General features: G+C 60.8%; 4 protein-coding genes and 1 long non-coding RNA gene across 9 annotated transcripts in view; 3 read left to right on the forward strand and 2 right to left on the reverse strand.

The window, feature by feature from the left end:
- The window catches only part of LOC309873314 (uncharacterized protein), a 49,720-nt gene extending 45,794 nt beyond the window's left edge, over positions 1-3,926 (forward strand). The window contains exons 3-4 of the mRNA XM_082748682.1: positions 2,312-2,353; positions 3,654-3,926. Coding sequence (XP_082604808.1) covers positions 2,312-2,353; positions 3,654-3,730 — 119 coding nt within the window. The 3' untranslated portion in view covers positions 3,731-3,926. The remainder of the gene's footprint in view (positions 1-2,311; positions 2,354-3,653) is intronic.
- Positions 2,456-3,940, reverse strand: LOC309873316. The gene is made up of 2 exons (XR_014316294.1): positions 3,528-3,940; positions 2,456-2,889 (listed from the first exon to the last, which is right to left on the reverse strand). It is a non-coding gene; the product is annotated as an uncharacterized lncRNA (long non-coding RNA).
- A 98-nt stretch (positions 3,941-4,038) lies between these two features.
- Positions 4,039-9,826, forward strand: RAD9A (RAD9 checkpoint clamp component A). 2 transcript variants are annotated; one of them, XM_082748676.1, is made up of 11 exons: positions 4,039-4,234; positions 4,327-4,397; positions 4,853-4,981; positions 5,432-5,546; positions 5,641-5,740; positions 7,136-7,245; positions 7,339-7,448; positions 7,528-7,592; positions 7,684-7,806; positions 8,571-8,775; positions 8,859-9,826. In XM_082748676.1, exons 1-11 carry the CDS (start codon positions 4,201-4,203, stop codon positions 8,952-8,954), a joined length of 1,158 nt encoding a protein of 385 aa, XP_082604802.1. In that variant the 5' UTR covers positions 4,039-4,200; the 3' UTR covers positions 8,955-9,826. The 2 variants fall into 2 exon arrangements, with proteins under 2 accessions (XP_082604802.1, XP_082604803.1); XM_082748677.1 differs by having other exon boundaries at positions 4,053-4,234; positions 4,925-4,981.
- On the reverse strand, positions 9,605-12,850 carry PPP1CA (protein phosphatase 1 catalytic subunit alpha). The gene is made up of 7 exons (XM_082748678.1): positions 12,685-12,850; positions 12,038-12,169; positions 11,633-11,863; positions 10,977-11,081; positions 10,348-10,571; positions 10,131-10,265; positions 9,605-10,056 (listed from the first exon to the last, which is right to left on the reverse strand). Exons 1-7 carry the CDS (start codon positions 12,737-12,739, stop codon positions 9,946-9,948), a joined length of 993 nt encoding a protein of 330 aa, XP_082604804.1. The 5' UTR covers positions 12,740-12,850; the 3' UTR covers positions 9,605-9,945.
- Positions 12,851-13,884: 1,034 nt separating this feature from the next.
- On the forward strand, positions 13,885-19,976 carry TBC1D10C (TBC1 domain family member 10C). 4 transcript variants are annotated; one of them, XM_082684416.1, is made up of 10 exons: positions 13,885-13,963; positions 14,237-14,415; positions 15,153-15,252; positions 15,467-15,574; positions 15,660-15,766; positions 15,922-16,036; positions 16,715-16,780; positions 16,904-17,093; positions 18,821-18,975; positions 19,296-19,976. In XM_082684416.1, exons 2-10 carry the CDS (start codon positions 14,264-14,266, stop codon positions 19,641-19,643), a joined length of 1,341 nt encoding a protein of 446 aa, XP_082540542.1. In that variant the 5' UTR covers positions 13,885-13,963; positions 14,237-14,263; the 3' UTR covers positions 19,644-19,976. The 4 variants fall into 4 exon arrangements, with proteins under 4 accessions (XP_082540542.1, XP_082540540.1, XP_082540543.1 ...); XM_082684414.1 differs by having other exon boundaries at positions 13,892-13,981; XM_082684415.1 differs by lacking the exon at positions 13,885-13,963 and adding an exon at positions 13,994-14,103.
- Positions 19,977-21,088: the final 1,112 nt, after the last annotated feature.

Genomic DNA, 21,088 nt, shown 5'->3' on the forward strand with positions numbered 1-21,088 from the left:
GTCCTGCTAGCATCTTCCAGCCGCTGGCGGCCTCCGGGCCTTTCTCTGGAGTGTTCCTCCGGGGAGACCTTCCTCCCAGATGCCTAGTGGGATTCCCTGGGCTTTGTCCACGCGGATTTGTTTCGTTTCTGGTCCTGACCCTGAAGTATGGGGAGGTGTACTCCATCTTTAGGAACACGGGGGGACGAACCCTCCCAGCCACCCCCTGAGGGAAGGCCTGCTGGCACCCCTCCCGCAATGTCCAGGCGAGGCTCAAAGCAAAAGCCGCGTATCCCGTTTGCAGTCACCCCGAAAGTGGTGGAACCAGACAGAGGCAGGCCCGTACCCCGAATGCCCTTTGTCCGTCTCAGCGCACAATCTGGGCTCAAGCCTTGCCAACTGGCTGGACGCTATACCCTTGGCAGGGTCCCCCAGCGAGACCACACGGAGACCATCTCCTGTGTGTGCACAGTCCAGACGACCTCCTGCCGAGGCTCGGCACAGGCTGGTCCCTCCACTCAGCCCCCCACCACAGCGACGGGTTTTTGTCCTGTATGCGCTCTCCTGCAGAGTAGTGCATCTAATGCAGGTTTAATGAATAAATTACCGCTCTCTGGGAATTCCTGCATTTTTCTTTAAAGATTTTATTTGCGGGTAATTTCTATGCCCCACATGGGGCTGGAGCTCACAATCTCGAGATCAGGAGTCCCATGCTCCACTAACCGTGGCGGCCAGGCGCCCCTGAATTCTGGCATTTTTAAACCCAACCAGCTGGGTAAGAAGTGGTGGTTGAAGGGAGGAAGTTTCCCAGCAAGTAAGTATTTTAAAAGTTTGAGATGGTGACCACTTCCCTCCATTCGGTATCTGCCTCACCACGCACATATTCCCACATACTTATGCACCTGCGGGAGGCCACCTCGAATATGGGTGAGGCTAAGAATTTGGGGTTGAAAAAAATCCCGAGAGCATCTCAGGCGAACCCCCTCAATGTATCAAGGAAGAACCTGAGGCCCAAAGAAGGGCCTTGTCTTGCTTGAGACGGTGCATAGGGCTGAAGCTATACAGGTCTCGACTTCTGGCACAGACCCCGAATTGTTCCTATACGGATCCTTCTCGAGACACAACGTTTTTGAGGTTTACGAGGCCCTCCGGACCTGAAAGGCGTCACTGCTTGTGCCAGTCTCGAGCCTGGAGAGGCCGCCTGCCTCTGGTCAGGTCTTCCTTCCAGTCCCGCAGTCTGCGGGGCGCAGGACGGCCAACCCCAGCTCTTCTCCAGAGCTGCGGCCAGATGACGGGCCCAGGGAAGTCGAACGCCCCTTCCAGAACAAAACACAAGGTTGGAAGCAGCTTCAGTGAGCATCTCACACCACCAAGCACATTGTACAGATGAGGAAACCGCTGCAGAGGCAGAGAGGGACCCGCATAGTTACACGGCAAGTCAGCAGCCAAGCACAGACTAGAGACCCGGGACTCCTGATTCCCAGTTCTAGCTCCTTTCTGGTGTCCGAGCCCTTCGGAAGGGTCAGGTGAGAACAGACCTCTGGCAGCGTCTGTGTGTGTGTGTGTGTGTGTCCAAACACTAATAAAAAATCCCAAAGAGGGGCGCCTGGTTGGCTCAGTCAGTAGAGCATGCAAATCTTGATCTTGACGTTGTGAGGTTGGTTTTTTTTTAAGTTCTTTTTTTTTTTTTTTTTTAAAGATTTATTTATTTATTTAACAAACAGAGATTACAAGTAGGCAGAGAGGCAGGCAGGGAGAGAGAGGAGGAAGCAGGCTCCCTGCTGAGTAGAAAGCCCGATGATGATGTGGGCTTGGGCTCCATCCCAGGATCCTGGGATCATGACCAGAGCCAAAGGCAGAGGTTTTAACTCACTGAGCCACCCAGGTGCCCCTTGACGTTGTGAGTTTAAGCCCTACATCGGGTACAGCGATTACTTAAAAAAAAAACAAACATGAAAAGCTAAAGAGTTCGTGTGTGTGTGTGTGTGTGTGTGTGTGTCTGAAGACTCATTAAAAATCATGAAGAGTTTGGGGTGCCTGGGTGACGCAGTTAAGCATCCACCTCTTGGTTTCAGCTCAGGTTGGAGATGGACCCCTGAGTTGGGCTCCGTGCTCAGGATGGAGCCTGCTTAAAACTCTTTCTTCCTCTCCCCTGTCCCCCCACTCTCTTAAATACCCCAAAACCAAAAACCAAACAAAGCCTGAGGACTTTATGTCTTCCCCTGCCTCCCCAGGGCCCTGCTTCAAAGACCTCAAGGCCCTAAGACCCTATAGCCGCTCAGGTGTCAGGGGCAGAGGCCGGGTGTGATTGTTTCCACTCCTTGCCTTCCAGAGAAACTTGACGTCTGCCTCCTGCTCCAGCTGGGCTGCTCAGGTAAGGGCGGCGGGGGCAAAGCTGTGAAAGCCACAGGGGTAGAGAGAGGGGGAGAGACGGAGAGAGGAGCGGGACGTTAAGAGAGTAGCTAATGCTAGGTTCTTTTATGGGTTTTCTTTCTTTTTTGTGGGTTTATTTTTTTGACAGGTTGTTTGGGGGTGGGGAGGAAGCTACTGTCCAGGGAAGGATGGGACTGTGGGAAGGTGCTGGAAGCTTCTTGACAGCACCCTATGCAGACACATGTCAAACACTGTTGCACTGTGATAAGTGGTGGGTGGCCGTGCACAGGATGGCCTCTCTGAGGACCAGCCACTGAAGCTGAGCCCTAGGAAGAGAAGGAGCCAGCGTGTGAGAAGGGGGACGTTTTAGGAAGGTCAGTTTGGTGCTGTCTGGAGAGTGGACTGCAGAAGACAGCGGGGAGGCAGGAGACCGCTCAGCTCCTCTAGTTGTCCAGGTGACAGAAGATGGTGGCCGGAGCCAGGATGACAGCCATGCCACTTGTTTGGAAGATGGAGCAGTCAGGGCTTGCTGAAGGGCTGTAATATGTGGGGTGACAGGGGAGGGTCCAGGATGACTCCCAGTGTACCCGACTTACATGCCTGGGTAGAGGCAGTACTATTTACACTGACTTTCCCCACCCCTCAAGGCAGGAATAGCCTCCCCTAGCATTCTAGAGAAGTCTGGTGATGCACGGAGGCTGAGGGCAAGGAGACGGAGAAACAAAGAGGCAGGGTCCGGCACTGCAGGCCAGGAGCTGGAGGGCAGAGGGCTGGGAGACATATACCAATACCAGAGGGTAAGGCGGAGCCAAACCAGCCCTAAGGAATGCAGGGGTGCCCAGGGCTCTTCGAAGCGCTAGGGAAGCCTTGGTGCTGTGGGGACTAGAGCTCAGACAGTCTCTTTGGACTTCCACTTTGCAGACCCGCAGCCCAGGGCGAGGGGAAAACTTCCCTGGCTGACCAACCCCCTTCTTCTGCACAGTCCTGGGGGCTTTTAAAAATGGCCACATAAACGCAATTCCACTCTGGTAAAACGTTTCCAGTGCTTCCCACCGGTGTCCCTCATCGTTTGGCAGCCTCCATCCCTCTGCGAGGCTCACGGACCACTTCCCCGTACAAGGGGCGGAGCCCACGCGCCACTGACCCTCTCCTCCCTCTGCCCCAGCTAGGTACACCCTTCTACCCCTTTCAGCCCCGAGAATCTTCTGGTCTTCAAGGATGCATAACGGATCCTCAAAGCCAGAATGAACGGTCACTCTCCCAGTCTGCGGTCCTGCAGCAAACAGCGTTCATCTCTCTAGAGCTGGTGGTTGTGTGTCCGCGAGGACGGTCCAGCTCCAACCCCGGATCCACGGAGGCGCCCGGAAGACCGTACTAAGCTACGCAGGAGGGCTCGCCCGCACATCTCAGCGCTCCGAGCCCGGTGCTCGCCGCCTCGCACCGGGTACCTCGTGCCCTGCGGCCCCATCCGTGCGTCTCGTGCTCGGCGGCGCAGGCTCCGAGGTCCCGCAGAGCCCGGCCGGCTCCCCAAGGGCGCGAAAAGGCCGGGGCCCGCGTCCCCGCTCGCGTCAGCGCCGCCGAGCCCCCCTCCCCCACCGTGGACTCCGTCACGTGACGGCGGAGCCGGCGAGCGTTTTTCTCACGTGACGGAGGCGCCCGCGCCGGGGCCAATGAGAACGCGGGGGCGGGGCTTCCGGGGGCGGCGCGCGGGAAGGGAACCCCGGGCCCCCGCGGCGGCGGGTGAGACCCGGAGCCGAGCTGCGGGCAGGTGGGGTGGGACCCGCCGCGGGCCAGACGCCGGTCTCAGCTCCGTGGGAGGCCAGGCTCGGCCTCGGCGCCGGCAACAGCATGAAGTGTCTGGTCACGGGCGGCAACGTGAAGGGTGAGTTGGGGGCGACCGGGTTTGGGGGCTGGGGGCACGTGGGACGGCCGGAGACGCCAGCCTAACCCCCGTTTCCTTTCTCCTCCCCGCAGTGCTCGGCAAGGCCGTCCATTCCCTGTCCCGCATCGGGGAGGAGCTCTACCTGGAGCCCCTGGAAGACGGGGTGAGGGGGTGGGTGGGATTATAGGCGGGAGCCAGTTTCTCCCCGCGTCAGGCCAGATGCCCTGGGGCATTGCTGTCTGCCGAGTTTTCCCCGCCGCCCGTGGTCGGGGCGTCAGTCCGGGCCCGGGCCCTGCCCTCTCCCCAGGCCGATGTGTGAATCGAGAGCCCCTGCCCTCCCTGAAGTGCCTGGTGGCGGGTGGGGGCAACTCGGGGGGAAAGGTGGAGTGCGCGGACGGTTGTATAGGGCCCTTGCTGTGGGAGCAGTCGCTCCCGGGGACTCGGGGAGGGAAGGCTTCATGGAGAAGGCACCTGCTGACCGGAACGAGAGGGAGGATTCCAGCAGGTGATGGTGGAGGAGGAGGACGTTAGGACGAATATGTGAGCAAAAGCCGGCCAGAGGGCAGGGCCTGACTCTGCCCCCTGATCGGGTCCCTCCCCCTGCTTTTCCTGGCCCAGCTCTCTCTCCGGACCGTGAACTCCTCTCGCTCTGCCTATGCCTGCTTCCTCTTTGCCCCCCTCTTCTTCCAGCAGTACCAGCCGGCCGCCCCTGGTCAGGAAGCCCCGCGCTGTAAGATTTTGATGAAGGTAAAGCCTTTCCCTCACCAACGGTGCTTTGTGTCCCTCTGCTCACGTCGTCGTCCCCCCCTACCCCAATGTGTCTGCCTGGGGGGCATTCCGAAGGTGCTAACTGGGGAGAGGGATGTATGCAGGAGCAAGCAGGTGTAAAATGCGGTGAGGAGCATAGGAAAGACACCACAGAGGGTGATGGGAGATACGGTGAGGGTGATCCATTCTGCCAGGGACCTGGGCAGTGGTGACATTCACTTTGGTCCTTGAAAAGTGAGCAGCTCTTTCAAGGCACGCCAGACAGGTGTGTAGCAACATGAGGAGGAGCCCGGGAGGGTGAAAACGTGCGTGTTGTGGGCGCTCCCTTCCCGTACGACGGTGCCGAGCCTGGGATGGCCAGGGCCTGCGTGGGATCTGAGAGCTGGTTGGTGGAGACACAGCACCGGGCTGATGTGTTCCCCCACTCAGTCATTCCTGGCTGCCTTCCGCTCACTGGCCATGGTGGAGAAGAGTGTGGAGAAATGCTGCATCTCGCTGAATGGCAGGAGCAGCCGCCTGGTGGTCCAGCTGCACTGTCGATACGGTGAGTGGGCGGCCGACCAGCCCTGGGGTCCCTGCGGTTGGAGGTGTGGAGGGCAGGTCAGCAAGACCCACTGAGACCCTGTCTGCCCATCCAGGGGTGAGGAAGACTCACAACCTGTCCTTCCAGGACTGCGAGTCCCTGCAGGCCATCTTCGACCCAGCCTTGTGCTCGCATGTGCTCCGTGCCCCAGCACGGTGAGTGTGTCCCCCAGCTACAAACCGAGCCGTGGGTCTTTTTTTTTCCTTTGGAGCTTCCAGGGTCAATTTAAGAAGACACCTTCTTCATCTTCTCTGCCTTTCTCTGAACCTGAGAGTTTATCCAGAACAGCCTGCTCTCACGGTCGGTCTCGCTGTCTAAGGGCAGAGGCTGGAACGGAGGAGGGCACCGCTCCTTGCTCCTCGGTCTTCAGGAACCTGTGTTCTCCACCCCAAAGGTCCAGCTTGGCTTTCTGGCCACTTAGACAGCTTCTCACTCCTTTTTTAAAGAAAGCACGTCTTTGGCTTCCTCTTAAGTCCTCTTTCCATGGCTTCAACAGCCTTGGATGTCCATCTCTAGCTTTGTGACTCAGGGGCTCAAAATTCTTCTCTGATGGGGTCATCTTTCTGGGCCTGTTCATCACTCAAGGGTAGCCTCTTTTCGTGTCTGCCTGGACTGTAGCTTTGAGGAGTCCACAGGCCGAGGAAGGAGGCTGGACAGGGAGGTCATGGTCCAGGAGGGCTGCCAGAATAAGGTGCTGTGGGGGCAGGGGTTTTCTGGGAAAATCAGAGTGGGGAGGCGGTGTGCCGGCCCGGGAGATGGGGACTCGGTGGAGGCAGAGGTCCCTGCAGAAGGCCAGTGTGGAGAGGGCTGGCTCTCCTCCTACCCTACGCTGTGTGCTGCTTGCATTTGAGTAGCCCAAAGTCACATTCATTTCTTTTTGTAGCCATGGGTGTGGTAATTTGAAGTTCCCTTTGGGTCCTGACGGTCTGTTATTTCTGAGTTCTGTTGAGATAATGCTGTTCAGGACTCCTTCAGGTAGAGAAAGAGGGACGTTATCTCTGGTGGTCTGGATTTTGATACTATTTTTTTTTTTAAATGAACAATTGTTTTTCTTTTTCTCATGGACAATTTCAAATTTGTGTGAAAGTGGATGCCTGCCCCTGTCCCAACGGTTGTGAGACAAATTTCAGATTTTATTTCATATGTACATATTTGTCAACATGTATCCCGTGAAGGCAAAAATTGAAGATCTTTTCTGTGGTCGCATTTATAGGGATGGCCCGGGTGGGCTTTCCCACCCCTGCGAGGGCAGGTGCTGCCGGCCTGGTTTGGCGAACAGCCCATCCTTTCTGTTGCCTCCTCTGGGCTCTGCTGTTGTCTGCCCCATCCCTTGCAGGGGACTTCTCTCCCCCAGCAGCCCCCAAAGAAAGCTTTGGATGGGGTGGGAGCCACGTCCTGCTCACCTTGCCGTTCCCCGGGCGTGCTAGGGCCGGCTCATGGTGGATCCCCTCCGACATGGTACCCGGGTCGCGGCCCTGCCTCAGCTCTTGTAAGAGCGAAGCCACGGCGTGGGGCTGAGCCTTGGGAGTGATGCTGTACCCCCTGCACAGGGTCCTGGGGGAGGCTGTTCTGCCCTTCCCCCCCGCACTGGCAGAAGTGACACTGGGCATTGGCTGTGGCCGCAGGGTCATCTTGCGCAGCTACCAGGAGGAGGAGGCAGGTGAGAGCCAGACGTGGCCTTAGACGGGGTTAGAGCTGGGGTGGGAGAGGGGAGGGTCTGGAAGCCCCGGCTCTCCCGTTCCTCCCTTGGCAGACAGCTCCGTCAGAGCCATGGTGACCGAGATGAGCATCGGGGAGGAGGATTTCCAGCAGCTGCAGGCCCAGGAAGGCGCGGCCATCACTTTCTGCCTCAAGGAATTCCGGGTGAGGTTCCCCCCAGCACACTCCCGCCGCGTCCTCCCTGCCCGGCCTGGGGCCTCACGGCTCTGCTTCCCCCTCCCAGGGCCTCCTGAGCTTCGCGGAGTCCGCAAACTTGTCCCTTAGCATTCACTTCGATGCACCAGGCAGGTAATTCCCGGCCTCAGGTCAGGGAGGGGAGGCTCTGGGAAGCCGGGAGCCCAAGGGCCCTGACCTTGCCCGGGACCTGCCGTCTGCCTAGGCCAGCCATCTTTGCTGTCAAGGACTCCCTGCTGGATGGACACTTTGTCCTGGCCACGATGTCAGAGTCAGACCTGCACTCCCCAGAACCCCACAGGCTGGTGCCTCCCCTCCAGGCTCACAGGTGAGGCTGCCCACCTGCCAGCCTGCTCCTCCCCACCCCCATCCCTCCACACCCCGGCCCCCCCGGCCCCCTGGCCGGAGCCTCCTGCCTGCAGCTTGTGCACCTCCCCCAGCACGCACACTTCCTGTCAAGCCCAGCCTCTCCGGCTCAGCCTTCCTGGTCAGCTGTGCTCAGAGAGCCCTCCTCCCACCCAGGGAAGTGTCCCCAAGGTCGGGCTGGCTTCCTTCTCTGGCTGAGTCCTCCCTTCTGAGCCTCTTCCCGGGCCAAGGAGGGAACAGGCTGCTGGGAGGCAGGGGGCTGGCTGGGGCTGGGGAGAGCAGGTGGCTGGAAGGGCAGGTGGGCTGGGGAGGACGATGGGCCCAGTGTAGCCGAAGCAGAGGAAGTTTGGTCTGGCCCCCCGCCCAGCACGTCCCTGGGCCCCAGTGCTTTCCAGCTCTGTCTCTGGGGAGGGCAGAGGCTTTGGCCCCCGGTGGCCTAGCTCAGAGGACTCGATGCTTCTCTACCCCAGCTGAGCTAAACCGGCTCCCAGGATGCTTCCCTCGGGCCCCTATCTGAACTCCGATCAAACGGATTCCAGGTCCCATGCCTTGTAGGAAGCCACCACTTAACCTCAGCGTCTTTCCCCCAAACCAATGAGAAAGTCATGAAGCCCAGAGAGCAGCCGTGGTCATGAGGCTTCTACTGCTCTCTCAGGCCTCTGAAGTGGGGTCCTGCCTCTATACCCTCTTCTGTGTGGCTCGCTGACACCCTCTCCCTGCCAGCAGCACGCCCCACCTGGATGACTTTGCCAATGACGACATCGACTCTTACATGATCGCCATGGAAACGACTGTGGACAGTGAGGGCTCCCGGGCAGGACCCTCCATTCCCCTTTCCCCCGGCCTCCGGCCCCCCTGTAGCCCTGGCCCCTACTCTGAGGACAATGATGCCGAGCCCAGTACAGAGCCTGGGACTCCCCCACCCAAGAAGGTAGGGGTTGGAGATGGAGCGGGGCTTGGGAGTCACGGAGGGAGCCTCCAGAACTCACTCTGCTTCCTCTGTTCCCTTTCCAGTTCCGCTCGCTGTTCTTTGGCTCCATCCTCACCCCTGCACACTCCCCTCCGGGCCCCAGCCCTGTGCTGGCTGAAGACAGTGAGGGTGAAGGCTGAACTGAGGACAAGCCTGTGTCCAAAGGCTCTGGACCAGATGAAGCCATAGCCGCCCGCTTCCCCCGGCAGCAGCCCGGGGATAGGGCTGCTCTCCACCCGGCTGGGTGGTCAAGGTGGGCTGTGCTGAGCTGAGCGCCGGTCCTGCTGCCACTCCAGGTGCCTCCTGGCTATCTGGACTAGCCCAGGCCCCGTCTTCTCATCAACTTCCAACCAATCATGTCTGTTCCTAGGCTTGGGACCGAGCTGCCACCTGATGGAATGCCCCTCACCTATTACCCAGGCCCTCTGTTTTAGGCCAGACTCCAACCATGTGGCTAGGGCTGGACACCTGCCTTCCCTAAGTGTACCTCCCTAAGACAAAAATCAGAGGGGCTATTACCCCTGCCGGTCTACCTTCTTTGCTAATCATGACCTGTCCCTCCCCCAAATCCCGGGCACACCTTTGGGATCTCTTGTGGCCAGCTAAGTTTTTGTTCCTTTCTCTGTGCCGTCTGGCCCTGGCTTGGGATTCTAAGTCCCTGTGGACCTGAGCCTGTGGCTGGGATTACCCTGGCTGGGGCCTCATGCCCAGCAAGCCTGTCCTCCCAACTGGCCCTGGATAGAAGGGCTGCCAGCCCAGTCCTTGGGACAAGGGAGACAGAGGCCATGGCGAGAATCCAGCTTTGACCTTTATTCAAGAGACCAGATGGGTCGCCCTAGGATCTGTCTGCTGGCCTTGAGGCCAAGCAAGGCTGGAAACCCACATCTGGCCCTGCTTTGCCCTGAGCTGCAGCCTCGGCCCCAGGATCCTGCGTGCAACCACTGCAGGTGCAGGCGGAAGGAGCCCTGGGGGATTGGACGCTGCTATTGATTCATTAAAAAAAAGAAAAATACACCAAGGCTCCGTGTTCCCCATGACAGGTGGGCCTGGGGGGCCGGCATGAACCACCCCCCACGGCCACATAATTTCTGTACAATCCACCACCTGGGGCAGAGTGCGGGCACGCAGAGGCTATTTCTTGGCTTTGGCGGAGTTGCGGGGCGGGGTGATGGGCCGGCCTCCAGGGTTCAAGCCACTGAACTGCCCGTATTTCCCCTTGTTCTTGTCCGCGGGCTTGAGGATCTGAAAGAGACAGAGCTGGTCAGGCTCACGGGCTGAGCCACGGAGTCAGAGGCCACTACCTTTCCTATCCCCACCTGGAAAGAGCACATGAGCGTCTCGTCCACACTCATCATGGCGCCTGCGTTGTCAAACTCGCCACAGTAGTTGGGAGCCGAGAAGAGTGTCACCAGCTGCCGCTTGGCAAAGAACTCATAGCCGTCTTCCACCACCTGGATGAGGATGGGGGCAGTTGGCTCAGCAGGTGCGGGCTACCTGCCACCGTGCCCACCCGCCCCAGAGCTGCCGGCCCACCTGGTGTGCCCGGCAGATGAGATCCAAGTCGTGCTTGTGCAGGAACTTGGCCACCACTTCCGCCCCGAACGTGAAGGAGACACCACGGTCATTCTCGCCCCAGCCCTGCACGTCCTTGTCAGGATCAGACCACAGCAGGTCACACAGCAGGCCCTGGTCAGGCACGTCTGTGGGCCGCATGATACGCCGAATCTGTTCCATGGACTGCAAGTCTGGGGACAGGCCTGGGGGAGCATGGGAGGGGACAGGTCACTTCCTCAAGCCTCAAAGACCCCCTGCCCCTCAAAGCTTCTGCTGGTCAGTCTCCCCTCCACCTGCCACCCCCTGGCGCTCTCCTAAAGTCCCAGGAGTCCAGGCAGGCAGAAGTCATCCCCTTCGGCCTCAAGGACCACAGAGCTCTCTGAACAAAGGAGACAGTCCACGCACAACGCCAAGGCCAAAGCGGGGGGAGAGTGGAACAGAGTACTGGGGAGGGGTGGCGGGGGCTTCCTGGAAGAAGTGACAAACAAAGCCGGAGCCCTGGGAGAGCCAGGAATACATCCCCCCAGCCCCCAGCCTCCTCCCAGGGCCCCCGGGGATGTGGCCCAGGGGCTCTTCCTTCCCAGACATGCGCCCAGAGCCACCCTCACCTCCGTGGCAGCAGAAGATCTTCTCGTCCACGATGGCAGCAATGGGCAGGCAGTTGAAGCAGTCGGTAAAGGTTTTCCACAGTTTAATGTTGTAGCGTCTCTTGCCTGTCGGGAGCAACGAGAGGCCTCAGGAGGCCTGTCTGCCGCACACCCAGCCTGGGTCTCTGGGCCCTCCAGGGCACTCGGCGGGCAGTCCAGACACAGCTGGGAGCAGGCAGTGGCAGACAAGAAGAGACGTCCCCCTCCCCCGTCCCCGCTGCCTACCAGCCTTCCTAGAATTCTAAAGCAGCTGAGTCCACAGGAACCTGAGTTCCAATCTAGAACAACCCACCCCCACCCAGGGAGCAGGCCAGGCCAAGACGAGGTCTGGTTTATCTCAGCTTCGGGTTGGCAGAACCCAGTCCAGAGAGGCGTCCCAAGTGCTTAAGGGATGTGTTGGAGGGGAGTGTCACCAGGACACTGGGCAGTCTTCGTCAGCAGCCATTCACCAGACCGACCCCTCCTGAGCGCCAGACCCCAGGCCAGGAGGGCAGGGGAGTCCCCTGCATAGATCTCACTCTGCAGGTATCTGTAGACACCGGTACCTTTACTGCCAACCCAATGTGAGGGTCTCACTGGATAGCCGAGTCACTTAAGAACTTGGGAAGCCTACTCACACTCATCATAGAAGCCGTAGATGCGGTTGATGCTGGCACACTCGTGGTTCCCACGGAGCAGGAAGAAGTTCTCGGGGTACTTGATCTTATAGGCCAGCAGCAAGCAGATGGTCTCCAAAGACTGCTTGCCCCGGTCGACGTAGTCCCCCAGGAAGAGGTAGTTGCTCTCTGGAGGGAAGCCACCGTACTCAAATAGCCGCAGGAGGTCGTAGTACTGGCCATGGATGTCACCTGTGACCCAGGGGACTGGTTCAGCGCTAGGGGCAGGGGCCACACTTGAAACCAGGGCCAAGTTTGGGCGCCAGGGAGGAGCACTGCAAGGACTTGGGGGGCAAGGGATGGGGAACGCCACTTTCAGAAAGCAAAAGGGGCCGAACGCGGGAGGGGGTGGGGGGGAGGGCTCACCGCAGATCTTGAGGGGTGCCTCCAGCTCCAGAAGGATGGGCTGGCTCAAGAAGATCTCCCGTGATTTGAGACACAGACCACGGATCTCGTTCTCTGTGAGCTGTACATTCTTTCCAGGCCGCGAGCCCTGCACTGGGGGCGGAACAGGGCATCAAGACTCTGGTCCCTCAGGCAGGAGGAAGGTGGGCGACACAAGTGGCCCTGTTGGCACATCTGAGGGCACCTGGGTCTCCTGGGCCCCTCCTTGCCCAGGGGCAGCTGTTGCTGCTGAGCCTCCCAGGATGGGACCCCCTCGAGGGGTCTGCTGTGCGTCGGGGGGGCCTGCCACCCCACAGCCCAACCCACAGCGCACGATCCCTGGGAGGGGTGGAGCTAGATTTCTTATGTTTCTCCTCCAACCCCAGGAGCACAGGCCAACCTGTGCGCCCCCGGCCCAGGAGAGGGGGTGCTCCCCGTGCCAGAGCGTCCCCGGAACGTCCCAAGCGCCCCGCGCCTTGAGGGGGGCCGGCTGTGGACGCGGGTCCTCGAGGCCCGTCCCCGCCCAGTCTAAGCTGGCCCTGGGAGGGGCAGGCTCGCCCGCGCACCACTTCCGGGCCCGGCAGGGGGCCAGGGCGCGGCGGGCACCGACGTCCCCCGCCCCGGCCAACCTTCCAGCAGGCGCCCGATGATAGAGTCCAGGTTGAGCTTCTCGCTGTCGGACATGGCGGCGCCGCCGCTCCGGCCCAGCAGCTCCGGGCCCAATCCTGCCGCCCGCCCTCCCGCTGCCTCCTTCCGGCCTGGCGCTCCTTCCGCCCGCCCCGGCCCGCCCCGGCCCGCCCCGGCCTGCCGCCCCGCCTCCTAGGCCTGCCGCCCCGCCCCGCGCGCTGCCCCCGCGCTCTAGCGCCCCCTCTGGATGCTGGGCGCAGCGGCCGCGGAGGTCTGGGGGGCGTGGCACAGGGGAAGGGGCGGGTCTTGGGCTGGGTTTGGTCGTTTAGGACGAAGCCTGGCCGGTGGGTGGAGCTTGGAGGGGCGGGGTTGAGTCTCGTTCGCCACTAGGAGTGACCGGTTCCGAGAACAGGGGGCCGGAAGTACCGTGAAAGTTGTTTTTTTCTATCAAAGGCTAAGCAGCCGTTCCCACCCTGGGCGGGAGTGTGGTGTGTGCACATTAAAAACCGATTCTCCAAACGCTGCGGATTAAGTCCTCGAAGTGCCAAAAAGGAAAGTTGAGACTCAGAGATAGCAGGACCCTGGCGTCCACCTCCTGAGTCTCTGTGGCCCCCCAGGCAGCCGGCCAGACCCAGACACCTGCTGCTACACTCTGAAACCCATTTGGTTCGCCCTGTGGGGCATGCTAAATTAGTATTTTTTTGTAAGATTCACTGTTACCTGCAGAGTGCATAGAAATGCCGTATTAATGTGCATATTCAAAGCATTACCTTGTAAAGAGCAAATATTAAATAAACCATAATTCTCACTGGAATCTTGAAAATTTTAAAATACTTTATTTATTTATTTGACAGAGATCACAAGGAAGCAGAGAGGGAGGAGGAAGCAGGCTCCCTGCTGAGCAGAGAGCCCAATGTGGGGCTTGATCCCAGGGCCCTGAGACCATGACCTGAGCCAAAGGCAGACACTTAACTGACGGAGCCACTCAGGTCTCCCTGGAATCCTGGATTGCTTTACAAGCTGATAACCTCAAAACTGGAGGGGGCCTGGCCTCTGTACCGCGAGGGTGGGTCCTGGCCCCTTCACACCCACTGCAGGAACCCAAGTCTGCAGCCATTCAGCCCATGGGGAGGGGAGGGGAGGAGCCCACAGCCCTGGGCAGGCCGGAAGAGCCTGGGAGAGGAAGGGGTGATCACCCCCCCACACACTTGGGAGGGGAGTGTGGGAGGGGCCCCCCAGCGGGTTGCTGAGGCTGCCCGGAGGAGGAAGTGAGAGGAGGAGGTGAGGTGCCGCAGAGAGGTAAGCTGGCCTGGGGGGGCAGGGGTTGAGTCTGGGGCTGGGCCTCCATCCAGAAGCCTGGCTTTTCTGCCACTTCAGGGCCCTCTTCCCACCCCAATGAAAGAGGGGCCAGAAGGGGCTTGGTGAGATGCCTTGATGCCTCTCCCCTCTGAACCCTGCAGCCAGGTCCCTGGGCTGGCGATCGGCTGGATGGGAGCCCAGGTCCCAGGCTAGCCAGAAGCAGCCTCTCACACTGGCTTTCTCCACCTCCTACAGCCCGTGGTAGCTTGGGTCTGGGGCACCATGGCCCAGGCCCTGGGGGAGGACCTCGTACAAACTTCCGAGGGGCAGGATGACTCCAGCTCTTTGGGGTCTGACTCCGAGCTGAGTGGGCCCGGCCCATATCGCCAGGCTGATCGCTATGGCTTCATTGGGGGCAGCTCAGCAGAGCCAGGGTAAGAAGGGAAGGGACTGGGGGGCAGTGGGGTGCTGGGATTGAGGTTGGGGGCTGAGGGCTAAATTCTGGAGTGAGGCTCAACCTCGAGGGTCCTGGAGGGTTTGGGAACTCAGTCAGTGTCACCCCTCTTCATGCTCCGGGTGGAGTCCTAAAGCTGGCAGGGACAAGGCAGCAATGTCCCTCACATGCCTCTTTTACCCTCAACCTCTCAGAATTTGCACCTGTCCTTGGAGGCAAATAGTCTTCTCCTATTAATCTGCCCCCAAAATCCAAGAACCCAACCAAAGAACCCACACTTTACCTCTCGCCTCTCCCTATTCCAATATACAGACAGGAAAAAATCCAGATAGGAACTTGCCCAAGGTCACACAGCAGATCAGATGGAATCAGATTAGAACTCAGGACTCCTGGCTTCTAGTCCATGGCTCTGTCCACCTTGCTTCTCTTAATGAGTTGTCTGTGTTCCTATCTTAGGGGACAGTTAGCTGGTCCCTCCCCCAACACACACCTACACACCCCCTTCAGTCTCTCCTGCTTCTGCCACATCAGAGCCACATCCTTTCCTATCCCTATGATAACCACTGGCAGCTCCTGGGTGACAGGTTACCTGCCCAGGGCTCCCCAGAGATCTCCAGGGCCAGGAGCTGAGCTTCCCGGGGCAGCATGGAGGATGGCAGATGTGGGCCCTGGGTTACAGCTAGCTAATGCCCCCGTGCCTATGCCATGTGCCCGCAGGCCAGGTCACCCTCCTGCAGACCTTATCCGCCAGCGGGAGATGAAGTGGGTAGAGATGACCTCGCACTGGGAGAAAACCATGTCTCGGCGGTACAAGAAGGTGAGGGGAGCGTGGGGCTCCCTGTCTCAGCCCGCTTTGCCTCTGTCCCTGCCCCGGTAAAATTTACCCCTCCTGTGTCCCAGCACCTCCTGCCTTTGTACCCCCTCCCGCCCAGAGTGCCCCTTGCCCCATGACAGGCTGGGGCTGGGATGTGCCAGCAGGAGCGGGGGATGCTGGCCTGGCTCATCGAACTTGGCCTTGGCCTCACCTGCAGGTAAAGATGCAGTGCCGGAAAGGCATCCCCTCGGCTCTGCGGGCCCGCTGCTGGCCCCTGTTGTGCGGGGCGCATGTGTGTCAGAAGAACAGCCCCGGCACCTATCAGGTAACTTGCCAGGGGTCCCTGTCTCCCCTTTCCAGAGCCCCTCGCCACTCTGAGCCCTCACACCCACCTTGCTGTCTGCCCGCAGGAACTGGCCGAAGCCCCTGGAGACCCACAGTGGATGGAGACCATCAGCCGGGATCTGCACCGCCAGTTTCCTCTACACGAGATGTTTGTGTCGCCCCAGGGTCACGGGTAGGCGGCCAGGGACACCCAGGGACCTCCAGGCCCACAGCCTCCAGAGCCATCGGCCTGGACCCCTACCATAGCTTTATAGCCTGGGAAGAGGCCCCCTGAGGGTGGGGGAGGGCAACATGGAGGACCGGCCCTGATGGGGTCTCCTGGCACAGGCAGCAGGGGCTCCTGCAGGTACTCAAGGCCTACACCCTGCATCGGCCTGAACAGGGCTACTGTCAGGCCCAAGGCCCTGTGGCCGCTGTGCTGCTTATGCATCTGCCCCCAGAGGTGAGTGCCCTTGACACCAATCCAGAGGCTTGGGACCCTGAAACCCCAACCCTGGGGACTTGGACTTCAGGCCCCTGAGACCCTTGACCCACATCCTAGTGACATATGGACGTAGTCATCCTGGGCTCTGGATCCATGACCGCCACCTCCCCAACCCCAGGAACTCTGGACTCAGGGACCTGGGATCCTTAACTCCCAGATCCTGTCCTAGTGACCTAGGGCCTCATGACGACCAACTTCAGTGACCTTCAAGCCCAATGACATTGACTCCAGGAACCGGGGATCCTTGGCCCCTGCTCCCTGCCCCAGTGACCTGAGAATCTGGACATCATCACCTTGACCTCATGACTCCCAGTTCTGAGCCCTGGGACTATCATCTCAATGACCCCAGGAGCTCAGGACTTGAACTCTGGGACCCTCCCAACCCTTGACCATTGAGCCCCAAATTTGTGACTCTGAAATTCAACATCACGAACCCTATGACTTCCGACTCCCTAAACCCATTGCTAGGCCTCTGGCCAGTGGGGAGACTTTCAGTAAGAGCCAGAGCTTAGGCTTCAGGCTCCAGAGTCACCCCAGAGGGTACAGAGGACCCTCCCCTGTGCTCCTTTCCCCTACCCTGCGGTTCCTTCTGTGATCCGCTGGGTGGGGGCGCTTACGGCCTGTGCCCCTACCCAGGAGGCCTTCTGGTGCCTGGTACAGATCTGCGAGGTCTACCTCCCCGGCTACTATGGGCCTCATATGGTGAGAAGCTGGGAGGGGGCCAGAGGGCGCCGGGAGGGATTGGGCAGGCGGGCAGGGGCCGGGCGACGGAGAGGGGCAGGGCCTGGGCTTCGGGAGTGGACGTGTTGATGGACGCGGCTGTAGGAGGCCGTGCAGCTGGACGCCGAGGTGTTCACGGCTCTGCTTCGACGGCTGCTGCCGCGCGTGCACAAGCACCTGCAGCAGGTGGGCGTCGGGCCTCTGCTCTACCTGCCCGAGTGGTTCCTGTGTCTCTTCGCCCGCTCCCTGCCCTTCCCCACCGTGCTGCGTGTCTGGGACGCCTTCCTCAGCGAGGGTGAGTGGACAGCTGGAGGGGAGGCGTGGCCTGGGCTGGGAGCCTCGGGGTGCGCACAGGGACGAGAGTGCCAGCTCCGCTCTGCCCCACCTGCCACTGCCAATCCTGGTCCCGGCCGGGGGTGCCAGAGTGTGCCGAGGCTGATGGCGTTGGGTTGGCTCTGGGGGGAGAAGCCCAGCCCCCGCCTGCCGTGCCATGACTGGCCGCCCCTGCCTCTGGGACTGGCCGCCCCTGCCTCTGTGACGAGACTCCCCGAGGGAGGGAGGCTCTGCTGGGGGCGGGCTGGGGCCAGGGAGGGGCTCCCCGCATAGGGATGTGGAGCAGAGCTGGGGAGATCCCAGCAGAGGAGCTGTTCGGGGACTGGGCTCAGTGAGCATGGCCAGTGCCAGGGACAGGGCCGGTGGGAGTGGAAGAGCACTGGGTGAGCCCTCGCTGTGCCCCGCATGGCCGTAGGACGCCGGGACCGCTGGGTGACCGACGCTTACATTCTGGTGGGGGTGGGGATGGGAGCCAACGGCAACCAAATTAACACGATATTTATAGGGGCGCCTGCCTGGCTCCATGGTGGAACACGTGACTCTTGATCTCGGGGTTGCGAGTTCAAGCCCCACGTTGGGCACAGAGCTTTAAAAAAAAAAAGGTATTTATAGATTGTTATAAGTGCCATGAAGAAAATAAAACAAGGGGTGTGACAGAGTGTTAAGGGAACAGTAGGAGGAGAGTGCTGTTCCCAAGATGCTTTTGGCCTCTCCATGGGGCGGCGGACTTGCAGGGCGCCGTGGAGGCCGGGAGGCCAGGAGAGACACTGTCCACACGGTCCGGGCTGCTGCCAGCTTCGGGGTGTGGGTGTGGGGAGAGAGGAAGCCAGATAGGTCAGGCCAAGAGTGGGGGGAGTTTGGGGCAGAGCTGAGCGGGACGTTTTGGGACTTCGGGGCTCTGTCTCGGTACCCCCGTCAGTAACCCACCTGCATTCTCTCTCTTTGGGTTGTCTGGCAGTTACAACCAAAAAATGGCAGAAATCAGTCAGTACGTTTATTGAGCACCTGCTGTGTGCCCAGTTGGCTACAGGCCCCCTTAGAGCCCTGGTCACAGGTGTCCAAGCTGCCATCTACGTGTCACCGCCCCTCCAGCCCCAGATCTCAAGGACCAGGCAGGGCAGGCGGAGCCCTCTTTGTCCTCTCCACCGAGCCCGGGACAGGCAATGTCACAAGCTCCGTTTCGTCATGGTGATGACACGCGTGCTGGTGATCATTTCTTTATGAGGCACGGTCGTCAGTAGGCCTCACTGGTCCCCAGACTCGAGGCTACCTGGAAGGGATTCTGAGGCTGTGGGACAGCCCAAGGTCACACCTGCGCGTGCCCGTGAGCGTGCGTGCTTGGGTGTGTGCTCGCCTGCTCTGTGCTCTTGGCTTAGCGGCGGAGAGCTCTGGCGAGAATCTCTCTAGAAAGAGAAGGTCACAGAACTGAGCTGGAAAGGCCTTCTTCGCAGGGACCAGCTGCCGAGACGCAGAGAGCAGGTGTGGGGAGTTGTGTCCCCTGGCTGCTGGCACGCCGCTCTGCCCGGAAGCGTCAGCCCCCACATCGAGGTCCCACTGTCACTGCTCCTGGTCTGAGCCAGGCTGCAGAGCTGCGGGAGGGTGGAAGGCGTCTGGCGGAGGGCAGGGTCAGGTACAGAACCGAGGAGGGGCAGGGTTGGCCCTGCACTGAGTGAGCCCCCCGGCCCGCAGGCGTGAAGGTGCTGTTCCGAGTGGGGCTAACGCTCGTGCGCCTGGCGCTGGGCACCACAGAACAGCGCCTGGCCTGCCCCGGGCTCTTGGAGACCCTCGGTGCCCTGCGAGCCATCCCACCCACCCAGCTGCAGGAGGAGGTCTTCATGTCCCAGGTGGGTGCCCCCCCCGCCCCGCCACCTTGCCTTCACAATGGCCCAGCCCCTGCTGCTCAGGTGGGGGAAACTGAGTTACGCAGCCAGAAGTCAGAGTGAGCCCCGGGGCCCAGTTCCTGTCTTCTGAGCAGCAGAAAAGCTGAAAACCCCAGGCTTCAAGTAGCTTTCTACGGTTCCCTTAGTGAGTCTGGCTGTCAGTCCCTCAGCCCTCAGCCACTTCCTGGGGCTGTGTCCTGCCCGCCCTGTGGAGACCTCATGGTTTCCTGCCCCACCCCCCACCCCCCAGTCTGGGTACACTCACTACCAGCCACTCCCCACAGGTGCACAGCGTGGCCCTGTCTGAGCACGACCTGCAGCGGGAAATCAGGGTCCAGCTGGCCCGGCTGCCTGAGTCCACGTCCGGGCCACCCCCCAGGCCTCAGGCCCGCCTGCCTGGGGCCCAAGCCATCTTTGAGGCCCAGCAGCTGGCAGGGGTGCGAGGAGACACCAGGCCCGAGGTGCCCCAAATCGTGGTGCAGCCCCCAGAGGAGCCCAGGCCAACGAGGCGCAAGCCCCAGACCCGAGGCAAGACCTTCCATGGGCTCCTGACTCGGCCCAGGGGTCCCCCTCTCGAGGGCCCTTCCAGGTCTCCTCGAGGCTCCACCTCCTTCCTGGATACCCGGTTCTGAAGGTTCGACTTCTGAGGGCATCACGGACTCAGTGTCCCCGAAGCCCGATTGCCCGTTGGGCTGATGCCCGCCTCAGAAATGGGCCCTGCACTTTACCGCTGGGGTCTGGCGTCTCCCTGGCCAGGGACTGTGCGACACGAGGATGAAGGAAGGCCACGGAGTGCGGTGTCGCGGGCCCGGGCCTGCCGTTCTCCCGCGGAGCCATCCTGGTGCCCCCGCCCTTGCAAATATGGAAGCGGGCACAGAAGGAGTGCGGGGTGCAGGGCACCTGGCTGGGCTAGGGGACCCCAAAGGGCTCCTGGAGAGACCTAGAATAAATCTCACTGAGCAGAAGCCTGGATGGATTTGGATTGAAGGCTCCCCACCCCCCTCTCCTCCCACCCTCACCACCCCCCCAGCCCTGCCTCTCCACGCCCCCCTCCCCGAGTTCCCACGGGACACACCGAAGCTGCCCATTGGCTGCTGAAAGCTGTTTACCAGCCACAGGATCCAATGGGGAGCCGCCTCGCCCAGCCTCTTGCGGGCAGGTAAGGCTCTGGCACCTGCGGGAGGAAGGGTCCCCAAGTGGAGGCTGGGCTCGGAAGTGGGGGGTCTATCTCCTACTCTTCCCCTCCTCCCAGGTTGGTTCAGGACCCCAAGGGGCTCGGGGACTCTAACCCAAGTCTGCCCCCCACCCATGGCCCTGTCCGGCTCTCAGAGACAGCCAGGCCAGAACAAAAGCCTACTGTACCAGGACAAAGGAGAAAGGTCCCACAGGCCCTTGCCCACCCCCAAAGCCCTGGTTGCGCCCCCTCGGGACTGCCACCATGGAAACTCCCTCCCACACTTGATAATTGCCCCTGTGGGTGCCTGGGGTACCCGTGACATGAGCCATCACCAGGACAACAGGGCAACAGGGCTGGCTCCAGTGCCGGCTTGTGTCCCTACAGTGCCCGTTCCAGGGTGCTTTGCCTCCCTGGGGGCCCGCCCCAGCAGGGGGGACGGTGGCAGGGCGTGGCAGGACTTTGGAGCAGTGGGAGAAAGCATCTGGACTCCTGTTTCCACGGTGGAATAGTCAACCTGTGTGTCCCAGGAACACTGTGCTGGAACACTGGCCTGGCTGCTGGTCAGAGCCCTGATGTGGAATGCTCTGGCGACAGGGCATTCGCTCTTCCATGTGTTCGTTTGGTGCTTAGTATGTGCCTGGCCAGGCCCTGGGTCTCAGGCAGACCATCCCATACCCGAGGGAGCCTACCGCCGAGAGGAGGGAACATGGAGGTGCAGACCAAGGTCTGCAGAGTTTCCTGGGGGAAATTGGGGTTCGGGAGGGGAGGACATTCAGCCAAGATCTCGCAGCACGTGGCAGACCCCAGGTTTACCCCTGCCTCCACATCAGCAGCCATGAAACTGCCCCCTACAACTGGGTGCTCACCCAGGTCTGTCCTGGGGATGCTCTCTCTCCCGCT

Source organism: Mustela nivalis (assembly GCF_964662115.1).
Source record: "Mustela nivalis genome assembly, chromosome: 9".
In the NCBI taxonomy this organism is placed as follows: Eukaryota; Metazoa; Chordata; class Mammalia; order Carnivora; family Mustelidae; genus Mustela; species Mustela nivalis.